The sequence below is a fragment of the Orycteropus afer genome, unplaced genomic scaffold (genome assembly GCF_000298275.1).
Source record: "Orycteropus afer afer isolate SDZICR_OR568_19922 unplaced genomic scaffold, OryAfe1.0 scaffold00666, whole genome shotgun sequence".
In the NCBI taxonomy this organism is placed as follows: domain Eukaryota; kingdom Metazoa; phylum Chordata; class Mammalia; order Tubulidentata; family Orycteropodidae; genus Orycteropus; species Orycteropus afer.
The window spans coordinates 96827-121721 of NW_006922253.1; the positions used below are offsets into that span (position 1 = coordinate 96827).

The 24895-nt window shown below is 37.6% G+C and overlaps 1 protein-coding gene across 1 annotated transcript; it reads right to left on the bottom strand.

Annotated features, from left to right (window-relative positions):
• Positions 1 to 12658: 12658 nt before the first annotated feature.
• LOC103210886 (olfactory receptor 4A47-like) lies at positions 12659 to 13576 on the bottom strand. The gene has a single exon (XM_007956803.2). It carries the CDS (start codon positions 13574 to 13576, stop codon positions 12659 to 12661), a length of 918 nt encoding a protein of 305 aa, XP_007954994.2.
• Positions 13577 to 24895: the final 11319 nt, after the last annotated feature.

A 24895-nucleotide genomic window follows, 5' to 3' on the forward strand; every position in this document is an offset into this window, starting at 1 on the left:
ACCTAAAGATAATTCTTTTGAATTCCTTATCAGAAAGTTCCAATGCTGCTTCTTCCTCAGGGATGTGTTCTGGGTCTGTATCCTGCTCCCTTGTTTCTACCACTTTATCCTGCTTCTCTGTGTGGACTATGATGGTCTGTTGTTTCCGAGGCATAGTGACGTTGTTGTTTTTAGATCTCTGTTAACTGTTTATGAAGAGCAGCCAAGGGTGGTTCAGGCTCTTCTTGGTGGTTTTTTATCGTTGGCCCGTTGCTTTTCAGTCTTGCAGGCCCTGAGTGTTCTTGGGGTTGCTGGAAAGCAGAACGTGTTCTTAAGCCCCAGCAATCTGCAATACTGCTGTCTCTTTAAATATCCAAAATAGTCAAGCCACTTTTTAAACCTGCAAAATGGCGGCGTCCCCCGGACCGGCAAAAGTCTACAACTCAGCCCACCTTTCTTTTCACCTTCTCTGTTTGTTCCCCAGCCACCGTGCACAGTCTGTGCAGTCCTTGGCTAGCAAAGTAATTTTTAAGTTAATTCTTAGGACCTACCACCAGTCGGGAATCTCCAAGCCACCTGTACTGTCAGGGTCGTTCAGTTCGCTGTCAGATCGCAGCTCCATATGTCTCCTTTTTTTTGGTAATTTCATGCAAATTCTTCTGCTAGTTGGGGTTTAGTCCACTTCTGTATCCTTCCCTTTAAGGCTCAGTGGTCCAAGATTATCTTCTGTGTCTGTGTTAATTGGTTTCCCTTTTCTTTGTTGAAGAGGGTCTGTGCAGTCCTTCTGCCTAGTCTGCCATCTTGCCGGAACTCAGAACTCATATTTGGATTGATTAGTTTTGTCACTTGACCAGGCTTAAAATGAGCCCTTCTAGAGGCAGACAAGGGATAAGAGCTGGAGGTGAAGGAGAGAGCATCCTTGGACCTGAGATCCCTGCACTGGGCTTCCTTAGCAGAGATGCCTGGCAGAGAGAGATGCCCTGGTAGAGAGAGTCTCAGTGGAACCAAGAGGCATGAGACAGAGCAGCAGGCTTACCTCGCCCACAGAGCGAGAAAGCTGAGTGCTCTTGGACAGGAGGCTTACTGACAGATTGGGTGCACCTAGATGTACCTATTGTAAGAGCTCTGTAACACTTGCACAAGCAGGGCAGAGAGCAGGCTCAGAAGCCAAGGGCCGAGAGGCATGCCTGAGGTCACAGAAGAGCGGAGACTGTCCTGATCAAAGCATTGTATCCTGAGCATTTCTGAACCTGAATTGTAGCCTGCTACTTCCCTAGTAAACCCTGTACTTGTGAGCTTTGTCTGTGAGTTCTGTGTGGCCATTGCAATGAATCATCGAACCCAGCAGAGAAGTAGTGAGTACTGTGGGAGGGAGCTTTGTGTCAGAATTGGTAAAAGCCTGGAGGGTGCTGGAATGTCTGACCTCTTTGGACCAACCCTTAGGCTGCTGATGGTGTTTCTCTCTTCTTCTTGTGAACTTAGAAGGGGTCAGAGGATGCTGCCTTGAAGACCTTTTTGCAGATAGCCATGGTAGTGAGTGTGAAATGGTCCCTCACTGTAGTTTTGATTTGTATTTCCCTAATGATAATGATATTGAACATTTTTGCATGAGTTTTTTGGCCATTTGTATATCTTCTTTGAAGAAATGTCTATTCAAATCCTTTGCTCATTTTTGAAATTGTTGTTGTTATTGTTGTTATGTGCCGTCGAGTTGGACCTGACTCATAGTGACCCCTCCTTGGGTTTCCTAGGTGGTATCACTATGGAAGTAAATTGCCCAACCTTCCTTCTGAGGAGTGGCTGGTGGGTTTGAACCTCCAGCCTTCTATTTAGCAGTCAAGTACCTTAGGCACTACGCTCCCAGAGCTCGTCATTTTTTAAATATGATGTTTTATTTCTTCCTTTAAATTTTATTTATTGCTATCATTGAGAATATACACAGAAAAATATACATCAATTTGATGTGACCGTTTAGTGACATAATTACATTCTTCAAGTTGTGAAACTATTCCCACCCTCTTTTTCTGAGTTGTTCTTCCCTTATCAACATAAACATATTTTCCCCTAGTTTTCCTATCTTATCGTTTGACTGGCCATTGTCAATTTGATATCTTATTGATAGTTCTTAAAAGAACATAATACTTAAAGCAGATATTTTTTGTTGGTTAAGATAAACTAATGTCCAGTTATAGGAAGACTTTAGGGATATTTTTCATTTAGGTTTTAAAGATTATCTCAGAGCAATAGTTTCAGGAGTTCACTCACCCTCCATACTTCCAGAAAGTCTAGAATTCATTAGAATTTGAAAATCTTTTCTGTCTTTTCCCCCTTTTGATTAGGTGTCTTCTGTGGAATCTTTGATCAAAATGTTCAGTAATGGAGCTCATACACCATCTGTTCTGATGGCAAAAGAGGCAGTTGTTTATGGAGGCAATTAGCCACACATTCCACATTCTCCTCCTATTCCTGACTCTCCTTCTTCCTCTTGTTCCAGGTGAATAGAGACCAATTGTTGTACCTTGGATGGAATACAAGCAAAAATATACATTGGGCGAGGTCTCGGAGAGTTCCCAATAGCGCCTCCTTTGTCCCTGGGGACTTGACAAACTCTCCTGTCCATGGATATTCTCACAATCCAGAAGGCCCCCCCATGATTGCAAGCTTTTGAGACCCCAGACAATATGCAACAAACTAGAAGGTAGAACAGAAGCACTAAACACATTATTAGGCCAGTTAACCACCATCTTAAACTTTAAACCAAGGAACCAAATCCAGTGAATAGTTTGATTGTACATAAGCAGCCTCGGCAGTGATTCTTTTTCCTTTTTTTTTTTTGTCCTTGTTGTAAATATTTTTATCACACAGCATTTGCCAATTCAAATTTTCACAGATATACAACTTATTGACAGCAATTACAATAATCGCCTGTGCAGTCCTATGCTTAATCAATGTGATATTTCCTCTGGTAACCACTAATACACTTTGGCCTCTGTACATTGGTCTTTTCTTGTCTTTTATATAATTGATGTCCTACAATATTTGTCCTTTTGTGATTAACATATTTCACTCAGTATAATGTCTGTAAACTCCAGTCATACTGTAGCATATATCCAAACTTCCTTTCTCCTACTGGTTGAGTAGTATTCCGTTGTATGTAGGTACCACATTTTGTTATCTATTCATCTGCTGATGGTCATTTAGATTGTTCTCACCTTTTATCTACTGTGGATAGTGCTGCAGTGAAGATTGGTATACTCATCTCTTTTTGAATCTCTGCTTTCAAGTCTTTCCACCTCAGAGTGTGTGGTGGTTAAGTTTGTGTGTCTACTTGGCTGGGCCTGGTTGAGTGGCTGGGCAGCTGGATGTAGTATTCCCCATGATGAGACTGGTGATCAGCTCCATGGTGTATCTACTGGGAGCAGCTGAGTAGCTGCCTTTGGGTATGTGGTCTACTTCCCATATGTAAGCAGCAGCTTTGGGAATGGTCTCTATTTTATGGCATGCTTGAACCTTCATGTAGCTGTGTCATTGTTCAGCAGTCTGTCATGCTCTGCTGACCTTGGGACCTTCAATGGACTTGAATTAATAGCCTGCCATGTGGTTTAGTGACATTGAGACTGTGCCATTTTATTTGTCGACCTTGGGCTTGTTAGCCTCAGCAGCCAGTAGCTGCCTGAGTGAAGAGATGCCGCTAGCTTCAGTGGGCCAGGAACAAGAGTCAGAGTTGAAGCCCAAGGTCGAGGGGCTTTCACTCAGCCCCTAGAGCCTGGCACTTTGAACTTGGACTTCTACCTTCCTGAACTGTAAGAGAATAAGCTTCTGTTTGTTCAAGCCATCCCATTTGTGGGATGTCTTATCAGAGCGGCACTAGGTAACAAGAACAGAGTGGAATTGCTTGGTCACAGTCTTCAGTATGGATTACACCACAACAAAAATCCTCACAACTAGACTAATAAGCAACATCATGGTAAATGGAGGAAAGATTAAAGTTGTCAAGGATTTCGTTTTACTTAGATACATAGTGTTAAAGAGCAAAGACGTCACCTTGAAGACTAAGGTAAACCTGACTCAGCTGATGGTGTTTTAAATACCCTTATATGCATTTGAATTGCAGTGTTGGTGAAGAATTGTGAATACGCCATGGATTTCTAGAAGAACAAACAAATCTTGGAGTAAGTACAGCCAGAATACTCTTTAGAAGTGAGAATGGCCAGACTTTGACTCTCATACTTTGGCATGTTGCCAGAAGAGATCAGTCCCTAGCGAAGGATCTCATGCTTGGTAAAGTAGAGGGTTGTCAAAAAAGGGAAGACCATCAGTGAGATGGATTGATACAGTGGCTGTGATGATGAGCTTAAGCATGATGACTATTGTGAGGAAGACACAAGACTGGACAGTGTTTCATTCTGTTGTACATAGGGTCTCCATGAGTTGGAACTGACTTGATGGCACCTAAAAACAATATGGTAGTTTATTGTTAGATTTTTGATCCACTGCTACACTGTTTTCCACAGGGGCTGTTCCATTTTGCTTTCCCACCGGCACTGAATAGGGTTGCAATTTCCCCACATCATTGCCAACATTAGTTATTTTATTTTTTAAATTTTAATCTTTGTTATCCTAATGGAACTGTAATGTATTTCATTTTGGTTTCTACTTGCATCTCTGTGATGGTTAATGATGCTGAGTATCTTTTCATGTGTTTAATGACCATTTGAATGTCATCTTTGATGGAATGTCTATTCAAATCCTTTGCTCATTTTATGATTGGATTATTGTCCTTTTGTTGTTAGGTTGTTGAAGTCTTATCTGTATTTTGTATTAGATTCTTGTTAGATATTTGCTTTCCAAAGATATTCTCCCAGTGGTGGCTTGTGTTTTCACTTTTATGGTAAAACCTTCTGATGAACAAAAGTTTTTAATCTTTATGAGGTCCTGATTATTTTGCCTTTTGCAGTTTTTCCTTTTGTTGTTGCTTTAGATGATCCACTGTTGAAAACTAGGATTGAAAATATTGTCCCTGCTTGTTCATCTAAGAATTGCATGGTTTTAGTTTGTACATTTAGGTTCTTTGTGTGTGATATGAGGCAAAGATCATCTTTAATTTTTCTACATGTGGAAATCCAACTTTCCTAGAAATATTTATTGACAAGACTCTTCTTTCTCTATCAAATGGACTTAGAATCCTTGTCAAAAAGTTGACCATAGAGTGTGAGTTTATGTCTGGACTCTCAGTTCTGTTCCACTGGTCGATGTGTATATTATTATCCCAATCCATGCTGTTTTGATTACTGTAGATGTGTGTTGTTGTGTTGTTGTTAGGTACTGTCAAGTTTTTTTGTTAGTAGCCAAGTACATTGTTTACACCACCCAGGGCCTCTTCTATCAAAAAAACCATATTATCCATTGCCATTGAGTTGAGTCTCACTCATAAAGACCCCTCTTAGGTTTCCAAAACAATACATCTCTATGGAAGTAGATTGCCCCATTTCCTTTTGTGGAGTGGCTGGTAGGTTTGATCTGCCAACCTTCTGTTAGCAGTCAAATGCCTTAGGAACTGCACCACCAGACCTCCTTTAACTATTGGCAAGTGAATTACTGCACTTAGTTGTCATTTTGTTATATGCTTTTTCATGGTGTTGCTTTTTTGTTGTTGTTGCATATAGTATTGTTATCATATTTTTCATTGCTTTTGTTTTGTTATTTGCTAAATATTTGTGCCTCTCCTTTTTTTAATTTTGATACTAAGGTTTATTATTTTTCTTTGAGGTTACCGTGTGATTTATAGTTTTTCCTAAGATTACTAGAGTCTGTTCTATTTCACAATTGTCTTGACTTCCTCATCATTTGGAAGTTTTGCACCTAAACTATTTACTCCTTCCTTTTGGTTTGTAGTTGTCCTCATTTACCAATTGATGTCTCTTCTTCCCTATTACAGTCTTGTAAGCTTATTTTACTTTAGATACTTCTATAACTGGGTTGGTTTCTGGATTATGTCATCATGTGTGTTAAGCATTGGTTGTTGTCTGCTATTGCTGGTTCTCTGTCTGAAGAACTCTCTTTAGCCTCTCTTGTAAAGTTGGTCTGGTTTTAACTAATTCCCTTAATTTTATTTATCTGGAAATGTTCTAATTTCATCATATTTGAGGGATAATTTTGCTGCGTATATAATTCTTGGTTGGCAATTTTTTTCTTTTAGGATTTTATATATATCATCCCACTGCCTTCTTGCCTGGATGATCTCTGCCAAGAAATCAGAGCTTAGTCGAATTGGCTATCCTCTATAGGTAACTTTTCATTTTTCTCTTGCTGCTTTCAGGATTCTTTCTTTGTCTTTGGTTTTGGTGAGTTTGATTAAGATGTGTCTCAGTGATTTTCTCTTGGGGTCTATCCTGTCTGGGGTTCATTGAACTTTTGAATGGCTATCTTCTCATCTTTTATCATATTAAGGAAATAATTTTCCAACAATCATTGACAGTTTTCTCTGTGGTTTTATTTCTCTATCTTCAATCTCATTAATTCTATCTTCCATTGATTCAGTTATACTCCTTTGCCCATTTGAAGTGGTATCTGTTTCTGAAATCTTAGTGTTAATTTCTGGATTTTTATTTATTGTTTTTGTATCATTTCTAATTTTTCATTTATTTTGTCAGCTTGTTCTTGTATTGCTTTCCTAAATTTTTCTAAAATTTTGTCTGTGTTTTCCTTAGTTTTGTCAATGTTTTCCTTGATCTGTCTCTCAATCCATTGAAGGTACCTAAATATAATTCTTTTGAATTCCTTATCAGAGAGTTCCGATGCTGCTTCTTCCTTGGAGATGTTTTCTGGGTCTGCATCCTGATCCCTTGTTTGTAGTACTTTATCTTGCTTCTTTGTGTGAACTAGGATGGTCAGTTTTCTCTAAGAATTTTGATATTGTAATTATATTTGATTGATGATTGTATGTTGGTGTGATTTGTCCAAGATTTTTATTTTCTTTATTTTATTTGATATATTTGTGTGAGCAGGCTATTGTGCTCCTCCGTTCGCTAGTGGGCAGCACTTAGCACTCACCTGCTGATGGATGTAATAGAGAACAAGAGTGTGTGCACAGATTTCTGTTAGCTTTTAATGAAGAGCAGTTGAGGATGATTTGGGATGGTACTGGCCACCATTTATTGTTGGTCAGTTGGTTCAGAAGCAAGTGGTGGCCCTCACTTGGTGGGTGGGGCTGTAGAAAATGTGGGTATGGTTGGGTCATCCAGAAATGGTTGATGTCTCCCAGTCACTTTGACACACAAAAAAATGTTAAAAACCACCAAAAAAATGAAAATGAGAACAAAATACACAAACCATATGAACAAATTGGAAAAATCACAGGGAAAAAAAAAAAGAAAAAAGGAAAGGAGGCAATGAGAAGAAAAATTAAAAAATGTATTTTAAAAAGACAAAAAAAAGGTAAAAAGAAAAGGAGAAAAAAAATCCACAATATGTAGGGAGGGGGGAATGAGAAAAAAGAGCAAGAGTAAAAGAATAGTAAAGATGTGCTCCTTGCAGCAGAAGCTATGAGGACCATGAAACTCTCAAATCATAAATCATACAATGAAAACTCACTACTTTGGGAATGGTAAAACAAAAATAAAATATCCTGGGCAAATAGGAATGCATTGGTATTTATTCTCTGCCTTCTCTTCCTGGGCTTTTTAATGTTCTACCATGTTAAATCTAATGTTCTCTTTTTTCTTCTCTGCTTCCAAAGGGAAAAGTTTACAATTTATTATTGGTGCATTATTTGGATGAAAACTTATTGTTATTTTAACTAGTCAGTTAATTTTTGTGTTTTTTTTTTCTCCTCAGGTTTCACTGTTTGTAGATTTTATGTATTTTTTTATATACATATTTGTAGGAATGAGTTACAGGGTCTAGCATGTCATAATGGTTAACAGCATAATGTCTGAGTTGACAGTTTAAATGCTAATTTAAGTCAATCTGAGTTTAAATATTACTTTTGCAACTTATATTGTACATTTTTGCACAATATGTCCTCTTTCAAACAAACAAATAAAAAAACAAACTCATGGCCATATAGTCGATTCTGACTCAGTGACCCTCTTTAGGTTTCTGAGGCAGTAAATCTTTATATCTTCCTTCCATGAAGTGGGTGATGGGTTTGAACTACCAACTTTCTGGTTAGCAGTCAAATGCCATAGGCACTATGCCAGCAGAACTCCTTTAGGTTTCCTTGAAAGTGGAATGAGAGGTATTATCAGGAGAGAAGAAAATGAACCATGTAACTTGTTAGTAGGAATTTAATGTTTAATAAATATTAGTCATTATAAACATTCTTTAATCCTGAAGCACCTCAAAATATAATAGAACTACTCAACTGGTCCTAAATGTTATTCTAATTTTCTTTGAGCTTTAGAAGATATAGTCCATTATTTTCTCTATCCCTACTTCAAAGAAGAATAAATACACTGAAATCTGACTGGCATAATAGGAGCTCTTGGAGAATGTAATTGGATCCAGCATCCTCAGATATTTTTGAAACTGTCTCACGGTTTCTGACACATGAGGCATGTCTTTGACCGCGTGTCTTCATGGCCTTGAAGCTGATTGTTTGTAGGTCTAATTTCCTCCTGACCAGCTGGGAAACCCCTGGGACCTTTTTTTGGTACATTTTATTCATCTAAAAATGATAACAACATTACCTACCTCATAAAACAGTTGACCCAATTAAATGGATTAATATACATTAAGAGGTTATAACAGTGCCTGTTGTTGTTATTAGTTGCTTTCGAGTCAGCTCTGGCTCATGGGGATGGTATGAAGAACATAATGAAACAGTGCACAGTCCTGGGCCATCCTCACAGTGCTTTCTCTACCTGACTCCATTGTTGCAGCCACTGTTCAATCTACGTTGTTGAAGGCCTTTCTTTTTTTCGCTTACCCTCTACTTTACAAAGCATGATATCCTTCACCAGGGATCGATCACTTTTGACAACATGACCAAAGTGGGTGAAATGGTCATTCTCACTTTCAAGGAGCATTCTAGCTGCCCTTCATCCAGGACAGATTTGTTTGTTCTTCTGGCAGCCCATGGTATTTTCAGTATTTTTGCCAACATCACAACTGAAAAGGCATCAACTCTTCTTCAGTCTTTTGTACTCATTACCCAGCTTTCCTATGCATTGGAGGTGATTAAAAATACCATGGCTTAGGTTGGGTGTACCTTGGTCTTCAACGTGACGTCTCTGTTCTTTAAAACTTTAACGAGGTCTTAGTGCAGTACAACCTCTTGTTACTTGACTGTGGCCTCCATGGATGTTGTTTTGTGGATCCAAGTAAAATGAAATCCCTCACAAATTCAAAATTTCCTCCATTGATAATGATGTTGATTTTCGGTCCAGTTGTAAGGATTTTTGTTTTCTGGATGTTGAGCTGAAATCCATGCAAAAGACTGTAGTCTTTGATCTTCATCAGTAAGTGCTTCAAATCATCATCACTTTCAGCAAGCAAGCTTGTGTCATCTGCCTACTGCAGGTTGTTGAAGTCTTCCTCCAACCCTTTCTTCATGTATTCCAGTCAATACAGTTTGAATAAGTATGAGAAAGGATACAACGTTGTTACATGCTCTTCCTGATTTAAAACCATGCAGTATCCTCTTGTTCGGTTTGGATGACAGCTTCTTGGTCTATGTTCAGGTTTCTCTTGAGCACAATTAAATGTTCTAGAATTCCTAATCTCTGTAGTGTTATCCATAATAAGTTATGATCTACACAGTCAAATGCTTTGCATAGCTAATAAAGCACAGGTAAACATCTTTCTGGTATTCTTTGTTTCCAGCCAAGATCCATCTGACATCAGTAATGATATCCCTCATTCCAGGACTTCTTCTGAATCCAGCTTGAATTTCTGGAAGTTCCATGTCAATATACTGCTGCAATCATTTTTGAATTTTCTTTAGCAAGTTTTATTTGCCTGTGATATTAATGACTCTTCTGGTATTTGAAATACCGGTGACATAGCTCACAACAATATGCAAGCCACCATAGTACAACAAAATGATGTATGACAGGTCAACAACAGTGCCTAGCACATAGTTGTTGTTGTTGTTAGGTGCTGTAGCATTGGCTCTGACTCATAGCAACCTTATGTACAACAGAACATAAGAGTGCCCAGCCATGCACTCTCCTCACAATCCTGCCTATACTTGAGTCCATCGTTGCAGCCACTGTGTCAATCCATCTTGTTGAGGGTCTTTCCCCTTTTCCCTGACCCTCTACTTTATAGTGCTTGATACCATTCTTCAAAGACTTGTCCGTTCTGACAACATGACCAAAGTATGAGAGATGAAGGCTGGTCATTATTGCTTCTAAAGGGAATTCTGATTGTTCAAAGTCAGATTTGTTCCTTCTTCTAACCGTCCAAGGAGCATTCAGCATTCTTTGCCAATACCACAATTCAAATCACTTGATACAACTCCACCAATTTTAAAATTGACTAAATGGACAAAAGTGGAGGATTTAGTTATGGCCACTTAGACCTAACCAACTACTAAATATTATTTGATGAATAGTGTTATGATATGGAAGAGTTGAGGTTACGTAGAAATATCCATGTAATAATAAAAACCAAAATGAAATCCATTGTTATGAAGTTGATTTGACTCATAGTGAGCCTGTTGTTGTTGTTGTTATGTGCCAGGGAGTTGTCTCCGACTCATAGAGACCCCTCCTTGGGTTTCTGAGGCAGTGCCACTACAGAAGTAGGTTGCCCAATCTCCCTTTCAAGGAGTGGCTGGTGGGTTTGAACTGCCAACCTGTAGGACAGAGTGAAACAACCCTTAGAGTTTCCAAGGCTGTAATCTTTATGATTGGCACATCTTTCTCCTGCAGAACAGCAAGCGGGTTTAAACAGCCAACCTTTCAGATGGCAAACAAGCACTTAACCACTGCACCAGCAGGGGCTCTTTTTCTATGTAATAATACCAGGGATAAAAACAAAGATGCAAAGTCACACACCCAGTGTGTTTTACAGTGAACTGAACCCAATCCACCATCTCCTCAGTTGGTGATGAAAAAGACTAATCGAGGCAAGATCATGAATGTCTTTGATTACAAATTGCCTACTATATGAGAAGTTAACAAACCATAGGTAAACATCGTGAGAAGAAGATAGTGTTTTATTTTAAGCCTGATTCAAAAGAGAATATTTCACAAGGATCTTATGAAGGAGGCATCTGTCAAATAAAACAATACATTATGACCTATTTATTACATAATCATTTGCATTAATAAGAGATGTGGGAATGGAAACAGCAAAATTCTCAGCATCTTTCTTCACAATGAAATCATCCAAAATAACCCAGTGTCAAATGCTGTATTGTATATTTGAAGCTCATTAATTATGAATTTTGCTAATTTTATGTAAGAAAGGCAGGATCTAGGTCCCTACTACAAGGTCATGATATATATGTAATAAAGAATAATATGAGATATAGAAAAATTACAAAGTTATTGTTAGGTATTTTAAACTATCTACAAAGATTAGCAGATTATCTTTATGGAAATATAACACCAAATAAAGCTGTTCCACTTAAGGAGGTAAGAGACTTTCTCAACTGGGAAATAAGAGCCAGTCATTTTTCTGCATCTCTGCCTTATTCATTCAGATTCATTTTGTGTATTTAACCTCCTTTTGATTAATTTAGAACTCTGAAGCATCCTTCTTCTTAAACCTTAGCATGTGAAGTACTGTAAGCAAAGCTATATATTTAAAATATCTGGCAGATACAAAAATAAAATCATATACTTCTAATGTTAATATGGACTGTCTCTGTCTGGGGATGGGTGAATCACATTTTTATACCTAATTTCAAATTATACAACCTGAAATCTGCAATTTGTTGTTGTTATTTGCCATCAAGTCGGCCCCGACTCATAGCGACCCCTCCTTGGGTTTCCGAGGCAGTATCACTACGGAAGTAGGAATGCCCAACCTTCCTTCCGAGGAGTGGCTGGTGGGTTTGAACCGCCAGCCTTCTGGTTAGCAGTCAAGTGCCTTAGGCACTATGCTACCAGAAATCTGCAATAAGCACTATTAATTGTGAAAAAGATATTAGATTTATTTAAGAAAGAGACTTGAGAATATCATGCACCAACTAAAATGAATTTCTGATATTAACTGAGCTCTGGTAGCATAGTGGCTAAGACACTTGCCTGCTAACCAGACGGCTGGCGGTTCAAACCCACCAGCCACTCCTCGGAAGGAAGGTTGGGCAATCCTACTTCCGTAGTGATACTGCCTCGGAAACCCAAGGAGGGGTCGCTATGAGTCGGGGCTGACTCGACGGCACATAACAACAACAACAACAACAAGTTACCATACAGAACATATACCTATAGATGCAACAGAACCATTCTGCACACACGCACACACACACATACACACACATTTTCCTAGAAAATGAAAATCTTACAATATGTTTTGAAAAAATTTATCATTGGAAGTGTTCCAGTAAATGGTTTTCATCATGCACATGTTATTTAGTGTGAGGAAATATTTTACTACAATTAAATGACTGCACACAGCTTCCCTGGATCTAGTTGATAGCAATGAATTTGAGGTTTTGTTTTGTTTTGTTTTCCTGGAAGGGACAATTCTTTACAAAAAGTAGATTATGCATTTGCTTGCCTCTTCATTTTCTTTTTCTGCTCCAAAGCTTCTTCATGGCATTTTTCATCTCTGTATTTCTCAAAGTGTAGATTAAGGGGTTCAACATAGGGGTTATGACAGTGTAAAAAACAGCCAAGAATTTATCAATGGGTAAGGTGTAGGGAGGTCTCACAAACAGAAAAATACAGGGGACAAAGAAGAGGACCACCACAGTGATGTGGGAGCCACAGGTGGATAAAGCTTTGTGCCTCCCTTCCTGACTAAGGTTCCTCAGGGAGTGCAGAATGACCCCATAGGAGATGAGTAACAGCAAAAAGATGATCACACATATTGTTCCATCATTAGCAATCACAGTGAGACTAATGACATAGGTGTCAGTGCAGGCAAGTTTTAATAAAGGGTACATGTCACAGATGAAGTGGTCAATGACATTGGAGCCACAGAAGGGCAGATTGTAAACAAAGAGCAGGTGAGCTGCCGCATGGACAAAACCTCCAAGCAGAGTCACCAGCAGCAGCAGGACACACTTCCGCTGTTTCATGATGTGCATATAATGCAGGGGTTTGCAGATAGCCACATAGCGGTCATAGGCCATGACAACAAGAAGTAAAATCTCAACGCCACCAAATAAATGTTCTGTGAAAAGCTGAGTCATGCAAGCATGGAAAGAAATGGTTTTCTTCTCATAAAGTAAGTCTAGAATCATATTTGGGATAATTGCAGTAGAATAAGCTGCATCCATAAATGACAAGTGGCTTAGAAAGAAGTACATGGGGGTGTCCAGGGTTGTACTAATCATCACAGTCGCGACAATGAGAAGGTTAGCTGCAATTGTTACAATGTAGATGAGCAAGAACACAACAAATAATATTTTTTGGCCCGGGAGGCTTTGAGTGAGCCCCAGGAGGATAAACTCGGTCATATTGTTCCTTTGTTCCATATGTTCTTCTGTGTGTCCTTATTTCAGAGTTGGGATAAGTTTACCTGTAAATGTAATTATGACTAGTGTATTTTTGAAACCTTAAGATAACTTTGTAATTCATCCCACAAATAGAAATTATGATGTATAATGTTTCAGCACTGTCCAAGATGATAAGACTATGTTGTTGTTGTTATTTGCCAACGAGTCGGCCTGACTCCTAGCGACCCCTCCTTGGGTTTCCGAGGCAGTTATCACTACGGAAGTAGGAATGCCCAACCTTCCTTCCGAGGAGTGGCTGGTGGGTTTGAACCGCCAGCCTCCTGGTTAGCAGTCAAGTGCCTTAGGCACCATGCTACCAGCTGATTAAAAAAAAAAATCCCTATCCTCAGTATCTTATCCAGAGTGAGAAACAAACCAGCAGTTGGAAACATGGAGAAAAGAGCAGATTATGACATAAATGGGGTTGCAAAACTAACTTTCCACGTGGGAGAAAATAAAATTATATGTGTATATATTGGGCAATCCTACTTCCGTAGTGATACTGCCTCAGAAACCCAAGCAGGGGTCGCTATGAGTCGGGGCCGACTCGACGGCACATAACAACAACAACAACATATATATCTACATATCTATCTATCTAGATATGACCAATACTACATATAAAAATAAAGTATAAATAGATGTACTATAAAAATAAAAGAATATTTATATTCACTTTCCTGTTAATAAAATTTCAAAAGCTGTTACTGGCAAGGTACTACTGAACAACACTTTAGTCATTCAAGGTTTATGTACTTACATCATTTTCTAATTATTAACAGATTAAAAAACAATGCTTAAGAGCATGACCATTGATTCTTTTAGGATATTTACAGGTATCTGTGCATGAAAATATCACCCAAATAGTTAACCATGAGATTAGTTTCTGTGAATACTGAAGGTATTCATGTTGTTGTTGTTGTTATGTGCTGTCGAGTCGGCCCCGACTCACAGTGACCCCTCCTTGGGTTTCCGAGGCAGTATCACTACGGAAGTAGGAATGCCCAACCTTCCTTCCGAGGAGTGGCTGGTGGGTTTGAATCGCCAGCCTTCTGGTTAGCAGTCAAGCGCCTTAGGCACTATGCTACCAGAGCTCTTATTCATAGAGAAGGTAAATGTACTCTAGATCTTTATAGTATGAAAATATCTAAAAACATATTGCAGAATTGAGCCAATTTTCATATATTTTATAGATCACAAAGAATTTCTAACATGGCTGATATTTGGAATTACTTTTAAGGACTTGTACAAGATGATGACTTGCCAAATCACATTCCCAATGAACTCTTGCATAACTTAAAGTCTAGTGAAGACTCCTACTATAAAAACACATCCTGGGTTACCTGCATGATGAAACAGTCATTCGATCCAAGTTTTTCAGTTATGTCCTAAAAGATAACAGCTTCATGCACTGATGTCTTCTCTGTGGATGCAGAGAGATAGTCCATGTGCCATCACCAGGCCTAGAAATGTTTCCATGTCACCAACTCTTTCCATGCTTCAGGATATCTGTCTCATCTCTGTCATTCAGAAAATTGTTACCTTTTAAATTGTTAGGATTTTTAACACAAATTTCAAAAACGTCCTGTAATCAAGACAAATTTAAATCTTGATTACAAAGAGAGTCAAATACCCTATTGCTGACACAATTTGTCTTAAAACAAGTAAATGTTAAATAAGCAATATGAGGTTAAAAATTAAAAAATAAATTTTGTGAAAAATTTTTTTTGTGTGTGATAAATACTTTGCACTTTGTGTTTTAAAAGTGGAATGATCTTTGTAACGTGTTGATTCTCAATCCTTTATATGGCCTGACTTCATACAGCATAGTTGAACTTTGGTTTTCTCTAAAGGTGGAGAATAGTTTCATATTCCTATTTTATTATGCTTTGAGTCCATCATTTTATGTCTTGAAATAAATCAACCATGTAAAAATATACAGAAAAGCACTCTCCGTGGTAAAGGTAAGAGTCTTCAGATACTTTATTTACAATTTGAACTATAGCACATAGTGTAGAGACATTTATTTGGTACATCTTAAAGGGTGACTCTTATATAATTAAACTCATTGGGACCTTAATCATAATTCTGAGAGTAGTTCCTCATCTCCAGAGACACCACAAGGATAATCATCCTTGGGGCAGGACCTACAAAACCAGGTCCTCAGGGGAGAAAATCCACAAAAGAATAACCTGATGTCAAATCACCATGAGGGAAGAGCCCAAGTGGGGCATAATTTGCATATGCATAAACTCTGTTGTTTGAATTATGACCTTCAAAATAAGCGAATGTGTTGAGTATACAATTTTAATTTATATCTTTGCATATGACATCTGAATTTGCTCCCAGAAGACCAAGAAAGTTGATTTTAGAACAAGTAGTTGAAAACTTGATCCACATGCATGTAAACCTGAGTTCTCCCCTGTCATGGATTGGACTGTATTCTTCAAAAGGATATGTTGAAGTTCTAACCCCTGTAACTGTTAATGTGATTCTGTTCGTAAATAGGGTCTGTAAATATATTGTCAGTTAAATTAACATGAAGTCATATGGAATAGGATGGGTTCTTCTCGTATTCTTCTGAACATAGAAAAGATACTTAGAGACACAGAGAGAGAAAGATGAAGGATTCCACGTGATGTTGCAGCTGCAAACTATGAATTCTTGATGTTATCAGAAGCTAGAGTTGAAAGTAGAACAGATTCTTGGTCAAAGGTTCAGAAAGAATCCACATAGTTGACAGCCCTATGTTGGACTCTCCAGAACTGTAAGATAATAAAGTCTGTTGCTTAAAGTCACTATCTGATGATGGGATCTCTAGGAAAATAATACATTACTCTAGCAGTAAAAGTCTTCAGTTAATCACAACAAGACTAAGACAGGAAAATTTTTAAAATCTAACTTGAACATGAAAAAAGGTATAAAACATTTAAAGGGATAGCTTGAAAATCTATGAACTATAAGTCCTTATATAATCCCTTCTGAGGAAATTATTACCAACTGTTTCTTTCTATGCAAAGTGAGGAAATTCCATCTCTTAGAAAGGTGCATAGAGAGAAGGAAGAGTAGTAGAAATTGTAAAGTTTTTGTTGTCTTCTTTATATTTCCTCCCCCTTTCACTTCAGAATTAATTTCCAGGAAAGCAATAGTCCCAGATTTTTTTTTTTAAATTACAGTTCTTAGCATCCTTTGAAAATTAGAGAGACTACGAACATACAAGTTAAGTCATTAGACTGGATTTGCAGGAAGTTGGATGATTTTACTGGAAGACAAACTCCTTTTTGCTCTTCTTCCTTTATCCATCTCTAGATCTCAGACAAGTGGTCGAGTGCTCCTACAGCATCTTATGACAATGATCATGTCACAAGAATGGAAATCAAAAGATCGGGAGGTGAGAATCCTCCTACTCTGTTCTTCTTTATCAAGATTTCTTTGGTTATTCACAGCACTTGGCTGTTCCATATTAATTTCAGGATTAGGTTTTCCACTTCTGTAAGAAAGGCTGTTGGTAATTTGAGGGGCATTTTGTTGAATTCACAATTTTGTAGTAGTAGTATTGACATCTTGACAATAATGAGTCTTCTATTATATGAGCAAGAAATATCTTTCCATTTATTTAGGTCATCTTTAATTTCTTTTAGTATTGTTTTACAGTTTTCTGTGTTTAAGTCTTTCACTTCCTTGGCTACAGTTATTCCTAGTTATTTTATTCTTTTGGATAAGATTGTAAAAGTATTTATTATTATTACCTTTCCAGCTTGTTCATTGCTGATGTACAAACCCTGGTTGATTTTTGTGGGCCCTAAAAATTTTGCCCTGAGATAATCTCTAACTTTTAAACCTTAAACCAAAATTACTCTCTGAAATCTTCTTTGAACACAAAAAATAGTTTATTTTAATAAATAAAGTATCTATGCTTTGAGCATTGTGTTCTTTTAAAAAATTATTTATGTGAGATCAAACTGACATTTGCAATTGTCTTAGGCTGGGTTCTCTAGAAAAACAAAACAAATAGAGAGAGACAGAGAGACAGAGATATATTTATCTCAAGGGAATGGCTCACACAGTTGTATAGCCTGGCAAGTACCAATTTTATAGGTCAGCTGTCAAACTGGAGGCTTTTTCTGACTTGTGCAGCTGCAGGGGCTTATGAACCCAGGATAGGCATTACAGCAGGCTACTGGCCTCAGAGGCTGATGAATCCATGATCCACAGGTAAAATGGCAGGCTGTTGGTTCACAAACTACAAAGGCAACAGTTCCAAGATTGGCAGAAATACATCAAGTCACTGGTTTAAGACAAGATGATAATGAGCCAGTTGCAGGATCCTGAGGAAAAAAACAGTGCTCTTTCCCAGAGCTTTACCATATATACTGGAAGTAGGCCACAGCCTAAAGGAAACTCCTTTTTAACTGATTGATTGCTTATAGTAGACCTCATTATGAAAGTTATTACATTATATCATACCTCATCATGGGGGATAAATACATCACAACTGATACTACTTAGAATTGTGGCCCAGCAGAGTTGACACACAACTGTAACTATTACAGTTCACCCCTTGTCAACTTGGCATCTATACACATCTTCTTAAATCACACCTAATCTCCAAATAAAGACAATTCTAAAGCCATAATTGCAGCTGTCATGATACAACTAAAGTGTACAACTGAAAAATAATTAGTCTCATTTACTTATATTTTACAACTGAATAAAACAACAGCATCAAAAAATTCATGCACACATACAGGGAAGAAATGCTTATAACAATCACAGGCCTTTTTTCTGCAACTGGTCATGTGGCCCTAGCTGGTATTTAAGACTACCTTCTTCCACTATTCATTCCATATTCTTTTTGCCTTCAACAAGCATCTAAGGGGTCATTGTTCTTTGCCTGGCAATGTGAACCAAACCTTCATTCCTGAAGAGTCACTGCCATTACTTGTTGTTGTTGTTGTTATGGGCCTTTGAGTCATCTCCAACCCATAGAGACCTCATATACAACAGAAAAAAACATTGCCCAGTCCTGTGCCAGCCTCCTGAACCCTATTATACCTGAGCCTATTACTGCAGCCATGGTGTCAATCCATCTTGTTGAGGGCCTTCCTTTCTTTCATTGACCCTCTACTTTACCAAACCAGCCCCAAGAAAAGCAGAAGGCAGGTGTTTGCCCTGGGGGAAGGCCGGGTAAGTGATGGAAGGGGCAGAGATCAGGAAATGAGCAGAGCTGTTTAGACCAACTAGGGGCGATAAACTTGTCTATCATTTCGTTCTATTGTGGTGGCTTGAGTGTAGCTGTGAGGCTCAAGGCTACGTCAGAGGTGTTTCAAATGCCAGCAAGGTTACCCATAGTGGACAGCTTCCAGCAGAGCCTCCAGCCTAAGTCAGACTCAGGAGAAGGAAGAGACCATCAACTTCTCAAAGAATTGGCTGGTGAAAGCCTTATGAATGGCTGTGAAACATTGTCTGAAATATTACTGGAAAACTATGATTAGCTCTGAAACATTGTCCAATATAGTGCTGGAAGATGAGCCCTTCAGGTCGGAAGGCACTCAAAATAAGACGGGGGAAAAGCTGCCTCCTCAAAGTGGAGTCATCCTTAATGATGTGGATGGAGTAAAACTTTCGGGACCTTCATTTGCTAATGGGGCACAACTCAAAATGGGAAGCAACAGCTGCAAACATCCATTAGAAATTGGAGCATGGAACATATGAAGTATGAATCTTTAGTCATGGGTCTGTTCAAGTATTCTATCTCAGACTGTTAAGTTATAGATTATATAGTTGTGTTTCTAGAAATTTGTCCATCTCTTCCAGGTTTTCAAATTTGTTGGAATATAATTCTTAATATTCTGTTATCTTTTTCATTTCAGTTGGTTCTGTTGTGATGTCACCTGTTTCTTTATTATTGTGTTATTTGTGTCTTCTCTGTCTTTTCCTATGTTAAATTTGCCAGTGATTTGTTGATTTTGGTAATATTTTAGAATAACCTTATTGATCTCTCTATTGTTTGTTTGTTTTCTATTTTCTTTATTTATGCTCTGATCTTTATTATTGCCTTTCTTCTGGATATTGTAGGTTTCTTTTGTTGCTCTTTTTCTAATTGTTGGAGTTGTTAAGGTGTTAATTTTGATTCTTTCTCCTTTTTGATGTGTGCATTTATTGCTACAAATTGACCTCTGAGCACTGCTTTTGTTGTGTCCCAAAGGTTTGGTAATTTGTGTTTTCATTTACATTTGTTTCTAGGATATTTTTGCTTACCACTTTATTTCTTTTGTTACCCAGTAGTTCTTGAAGCTTATTAGTCAGTTTCCATGTTTGATTTTTTCCCCCCTTAGTCTTTTCATTATTGATTTCTAATTTTATAGCCTTGGTTTTTGAGATGATACTTTGTAGTCTTTTGGTGTTTTTAAATTCCAATCAGGTGTATGTTATTTATTTTCATAGTATCCCATATAACTACTATGTTTTCTTCATTTCTCTTCATGCTTTTTTTTTTTCTGATTTTTCCTCATATAAGCTGGTGTTAAGGGATTTGTCTTCTGGTTGAAAAATGCTTTCTTCAGCCCATTTGAGTCTACTCTTTTGTCCTTCCAATGTGTTATCCATGTCTAATTTTAGTGTTCATATTCTGGATTTCTAATTGCTGTTTTTGTATAATTTCTAATTTGTCATTTTGCTCTAGTTATTTTCTTGAATTCTTCAAGGGTATTGTCTATCTTCTCCTTATTTCTGTTTATGATTTCCTTTAGCTCATGGAAGGTTCTATAAATAGGAATTTTTTGAGTTCCTTATCAGATAGATCTAGTACTTATTCTTCCATGGGGAGATTTCATACTTCTTTAGTTTTAACACTTGTTTTAGCCATCTTTCTTGTTTTATTGTTTGAGATGAAGTTGTCAGCTGTTTCTGAGACATTTTGTGCTTATTTGTTTCACCTTGGTTTTATGATTTACTATATCCAGAAGTGTGGAGCAGGCATGCTTCTTTGGTTGTTAGCTTGATAGTACTGGGTCACTCTCCAGCTTTCTCTGTGTTGGTGGAGTAACCAGTTGGTGGAGTTTCCAGTTGGAAAATGGGAGCCTATCATGAGAAGGAATTGCATTTGGGATGAACAGGTGTTGTCCACAATCTGTCATTGATCCTGTAGTGCAGGAGCTGTTGTGTTACTCATCTGTTGGGCAACGTGGTTGATATAGTAGATATGGATGACTAGTGTAGAGTTAATGTTTTCCTCCTTTTGGATGAGGCAGGAAAAACAAAACAAAGAAAAGAAACCTGAGGAAAAGAAGAAGTAATAGAAAAGATGAAAAGGTAGAATAAAAACAGAACATAAAAAATAGTGGAAAAGGAAAAAGAATATAAGAAAAAGAAAAAAAAGGTGAGGGGTGGGCAGAATAAAAGTTTGGTGAAAAGGAAAGAAGAGGAAAAAGTAGAAGGGGAAATGATCAGTTAGAAAGGAAGCAAAATTGGGAAAAAGGTAAGTAGAAAATATAAAGGGAGGATAAGGTACTTGAGGAGGGACTTTTTAGTTATGGTTAGCCTGTGGCTCTGGGAGCAGGCACTTGTGGCAGAATCTGCTCAACTACCAACGTGTGTACCTACATAAGTGAAAGGAGATTGGTGCAAGAAGTCATCTCCAAGAGGCTTTAGGTGGTTGCCTTTTGTGTTTAGTGTGAGATAGATCAGCCATGATGCAGACATGGGAAAAGCACAGCTGAAGCCCCTGGGTCTATTTGGAGTGGTTTGCTGAGGTTGGTGTTTTTGGTAGTATTCAACCCAGCCTTAGTATAAGGAAAAAATTCTTAGTAAATAAGGTATAGAAAAGAACTTGTTAAACCAGATAAAGAACACCTGCATAAAAGTCACAACTCACATCAATTTAAAATTGAAATTAAAAATAAAACACTATATAATCTTAGAAAACATGAAATATGCATAAATATTAAAAATGTATTATGTCTTGTATATGAAAACTAGAAAACACTGCTGAGACATATTAAAGACATAAATGAGGGTATAATTAAACAAAACACATTGCCATTGAGTTGGACTCGACTCATAGCAGCCCCTTCTTGGGTTTCCAAGAGGATATCAAAGCCCTTTGGCTCAAACCCACTAGCCTCACCTCAGGAGAAAGGGTAGCTCTCCTTCACAAAGATCCACAAGCCCCAGAACTCCCGGAAGCATTTCCACTTAGTGCCAAAAAGGGTTGCTAAGATATGGAATTGACCCAACAGCAGAAGTTTATTTGGGGACATTTCTTCTTTCCTTTCCCTTGCTCTCTCGTGATTTCCTGCCCACTGACGCCTCAGAGGTCGGGTCTGTTTCCCTGTGCAGTATTCTCCCATGCAGCTTTAGCTCACTTTGGAATCCTCCCGTTCTACCTAGCCTGTGCCTTTAACACCTGTGGATTCTGTGAAGTTTTTCTTCTTTCTCCTCGTCCTCCTTTGTGTTTATAATGGCTTCTCTTCGGGCTGGTCTGGTCTTTCCCCCTGACCCCCACCCAGGCACTGACCTCTCTCCATTTCCTGTCTGCACCCAATCTAATACTTTATCTTCTTATTATATGCTCGTAATTCTAGGATCATTATTTGTATCTGTTTCACTGAGTTTCTCTAAATCTCTATTGAACAGGGTTTGGATGGGGTCTGTTAGCAGGATGGCATCTTTTTTCCTCCTGTTGTTTGATTTCTTTACTGCAGCTCTTATTGCTGTTGATTGTGGATCTTTGTAAAATTAAAACCTGGACAACCTCAACATTTTCTTTTCTCCATTTATTATGATGTTGCTTATTGGTCCAGTTGTGAAGGTTTTTTTTTAACATTGAGGTTTAATCTATACTGAAAGCTGTATAATCATTAATAAACTTTGGCCTCTACACATTTTCTATTCTAAATGGGATTATGCAATAACTGTACTTTTGTGACTGATTTATTTACCTCAGCATAATGTTTGGAAGATTCATACATGTTATAGCATGTTTCAAGACTTCATTTCTCTTTATGGTATAGTAATATTCTACAGAATATGGAACACTTTTTTTTATCTACTTATACACTTATTCTCTGATGACCTAGTGCCTAAGGCATTAGACTGCTAGCCACAAGGCTGGCACTTCAAACCCACCAGCCACTCCTTGGAAGGAAGGTTGGATAATCTATTTTTGTAGCGATATTGCCTTGGAAACCCAAGGAGGGGTTGCTATGAGTTGGAGCTGACTCAATGGCAGTGTGTTTGGTTTTGGTTATACCCCTATTTATGTCTTTAATATCTCTCAGCAGTGTTTTCTAGTTTTCATATATAAGTCATAAATGCATTTTTAATATTTATGCATATTTCATGTTTTCTAATATTATATAGTGTTTTATTTTCAATTTCAATTTTAAATTGACATGAGTTGTGGGCTTTATGCAGGTGTTCTTTATCTGGTTTAATAAGTTCTTTTCTATACCTTATTTACTAAGAATTTTTTTTTCTTACACTAAGGCTGGGTTGAATACTACCAAAAATTTATGCATTCATTGAGATGATTGAATCAACTCAGTGGTAGTGGGTATTGAGATGATCATGTGGTTCTTTGGCTTTACTCTGTTAATTTGGGGAATTATGTTTATTGAGTTTTGAATGTTAAACCAACTTTTATTCCTGAGATAAAGTCCATATGGTATTAGTGTATTATTATTACTTTTAAAATCATTTTGATAGGTATTTATTGGTACCTTTTTGTTAAATACTTTTCTGTATATTTTCATAAAAGATATTAACATATTCTTTCTTCTAATGTGATTTGGATTTAGACGAAGTTGGCTTCATATAATGAGCTGCAAAGTGTTTTCTTTTCTGAAATAGTTTTTTATTGAACTGCTATTATTTCTTCTTTTAATATTTTGGAGTAAATGGCCAAAAGTAAAGGCTTTGGGTCTGGAGATAATTACTGAGAAGGATTTTAATGACAAGTTCAATTTCTTTAACCGATATAGAAAAGTTATGCTTTTGTCTCAAATTATTTTTCAGTAAGATTTTGTAATTTTTTAAAAAATTGGTTCCTAAGATGTCAAGTTTATTGGCTTAAGCTTTTTATGATGATTTCTTAGTGTTCTGTTAATGTATGGAGCACATGCCATGATGTATATTTCATACTTGATACAGGCTATTCTCTCTTTCTGTCTCATGTTCTCACTCTTTTCCTCTCGCCTCCAGGTAGGGGTTTATACATTTTACTTAAAATTTCAAAGAATCAGCTTTTTATTTCATTTATTTTTATATTAGGTCTATCATTTCTATTGCACTGATTTTTATTCTTATCTTTACTATTTCCTGTTTTCTATTTACTTTTGCTTTATTTGGTCTTATTTTTCTAGCTTCTTAAGTCTAAAACATTGACCACTTATTTCAAAATTTACTTCTTATAAATATATCCATTTTATACTCAGAATTTCTGTCTAAGAAATGATTTTACTGCTTCCCACAAGTTTGGATAGGTTGTGCTTTCAATTTCATCCAATTCAGATTTTTTTTTTTGGTATTGTTATTATTATTATTTTTTTAAATTAAGATAAAATTAAGGAGCTCTGGTAGCATAGTGGCTAAAGCACTTGACTGCTAACCAGAAGGCTGGCGGTTCAAACCCACCAGCCACTCCTCGGAAGGAAGGTTGGGCAATCCTACTTCCGTAGTGATACTGCCTCGGAAACCCAAGGAGGGGTCGCTATGAGTCCGCACATAACAACAACAACAACAACAAGATAAAATTAACACAACATAAAATTCACCGTTTTACCATTTTAGTGTACAATTCATTCCTAAGGCACTTGACTGCTAACCAGAAGGCTGGTCATTCAAACCCACCAGCCACTCCTCGGAAGGAAGTTTGGGCAATCTACTTCTGTAGTGATATCACCTCGGAAACCCAAAGAGGGATCACTGAGTCAGGTCTGACTCCACAGCAAATAACAACAACAACAACAACAACACCTCTTCATATAAATGGAATCATACAATATATGGCCTTTTGCACCTGACGTCTTTCATTGAGCATATTCCTTACAGTATTCATCCCTTTTGTAGCATTTATTAGTATTTTATACCTTTTAATCACCGAATAATATTCTGCTGTATGGATATATGTAAGGGAGTTCTGTTGGTGTAGTGCCTAAGGCATTTGACTGCTAACCAGAGGCTGGAAGTTCAAACTCACCAGCCACTCCTCAGAAGGAAGATTGAGCAATCTACTTCCCTAGAGACACAGCCTCGGAAACCCAAGGAGGAGGTCACTATTAGTAGGAAGTGACTTGC

Coding starts and splice junctions, on each gene's coding strand:
- LOC103210886 (XM_007956803.2), bottom strand. CDS start 13,576: ATGGAACAAAGGAACAATATGACCGAGTTTATCCTCCTGGGGCTCACT.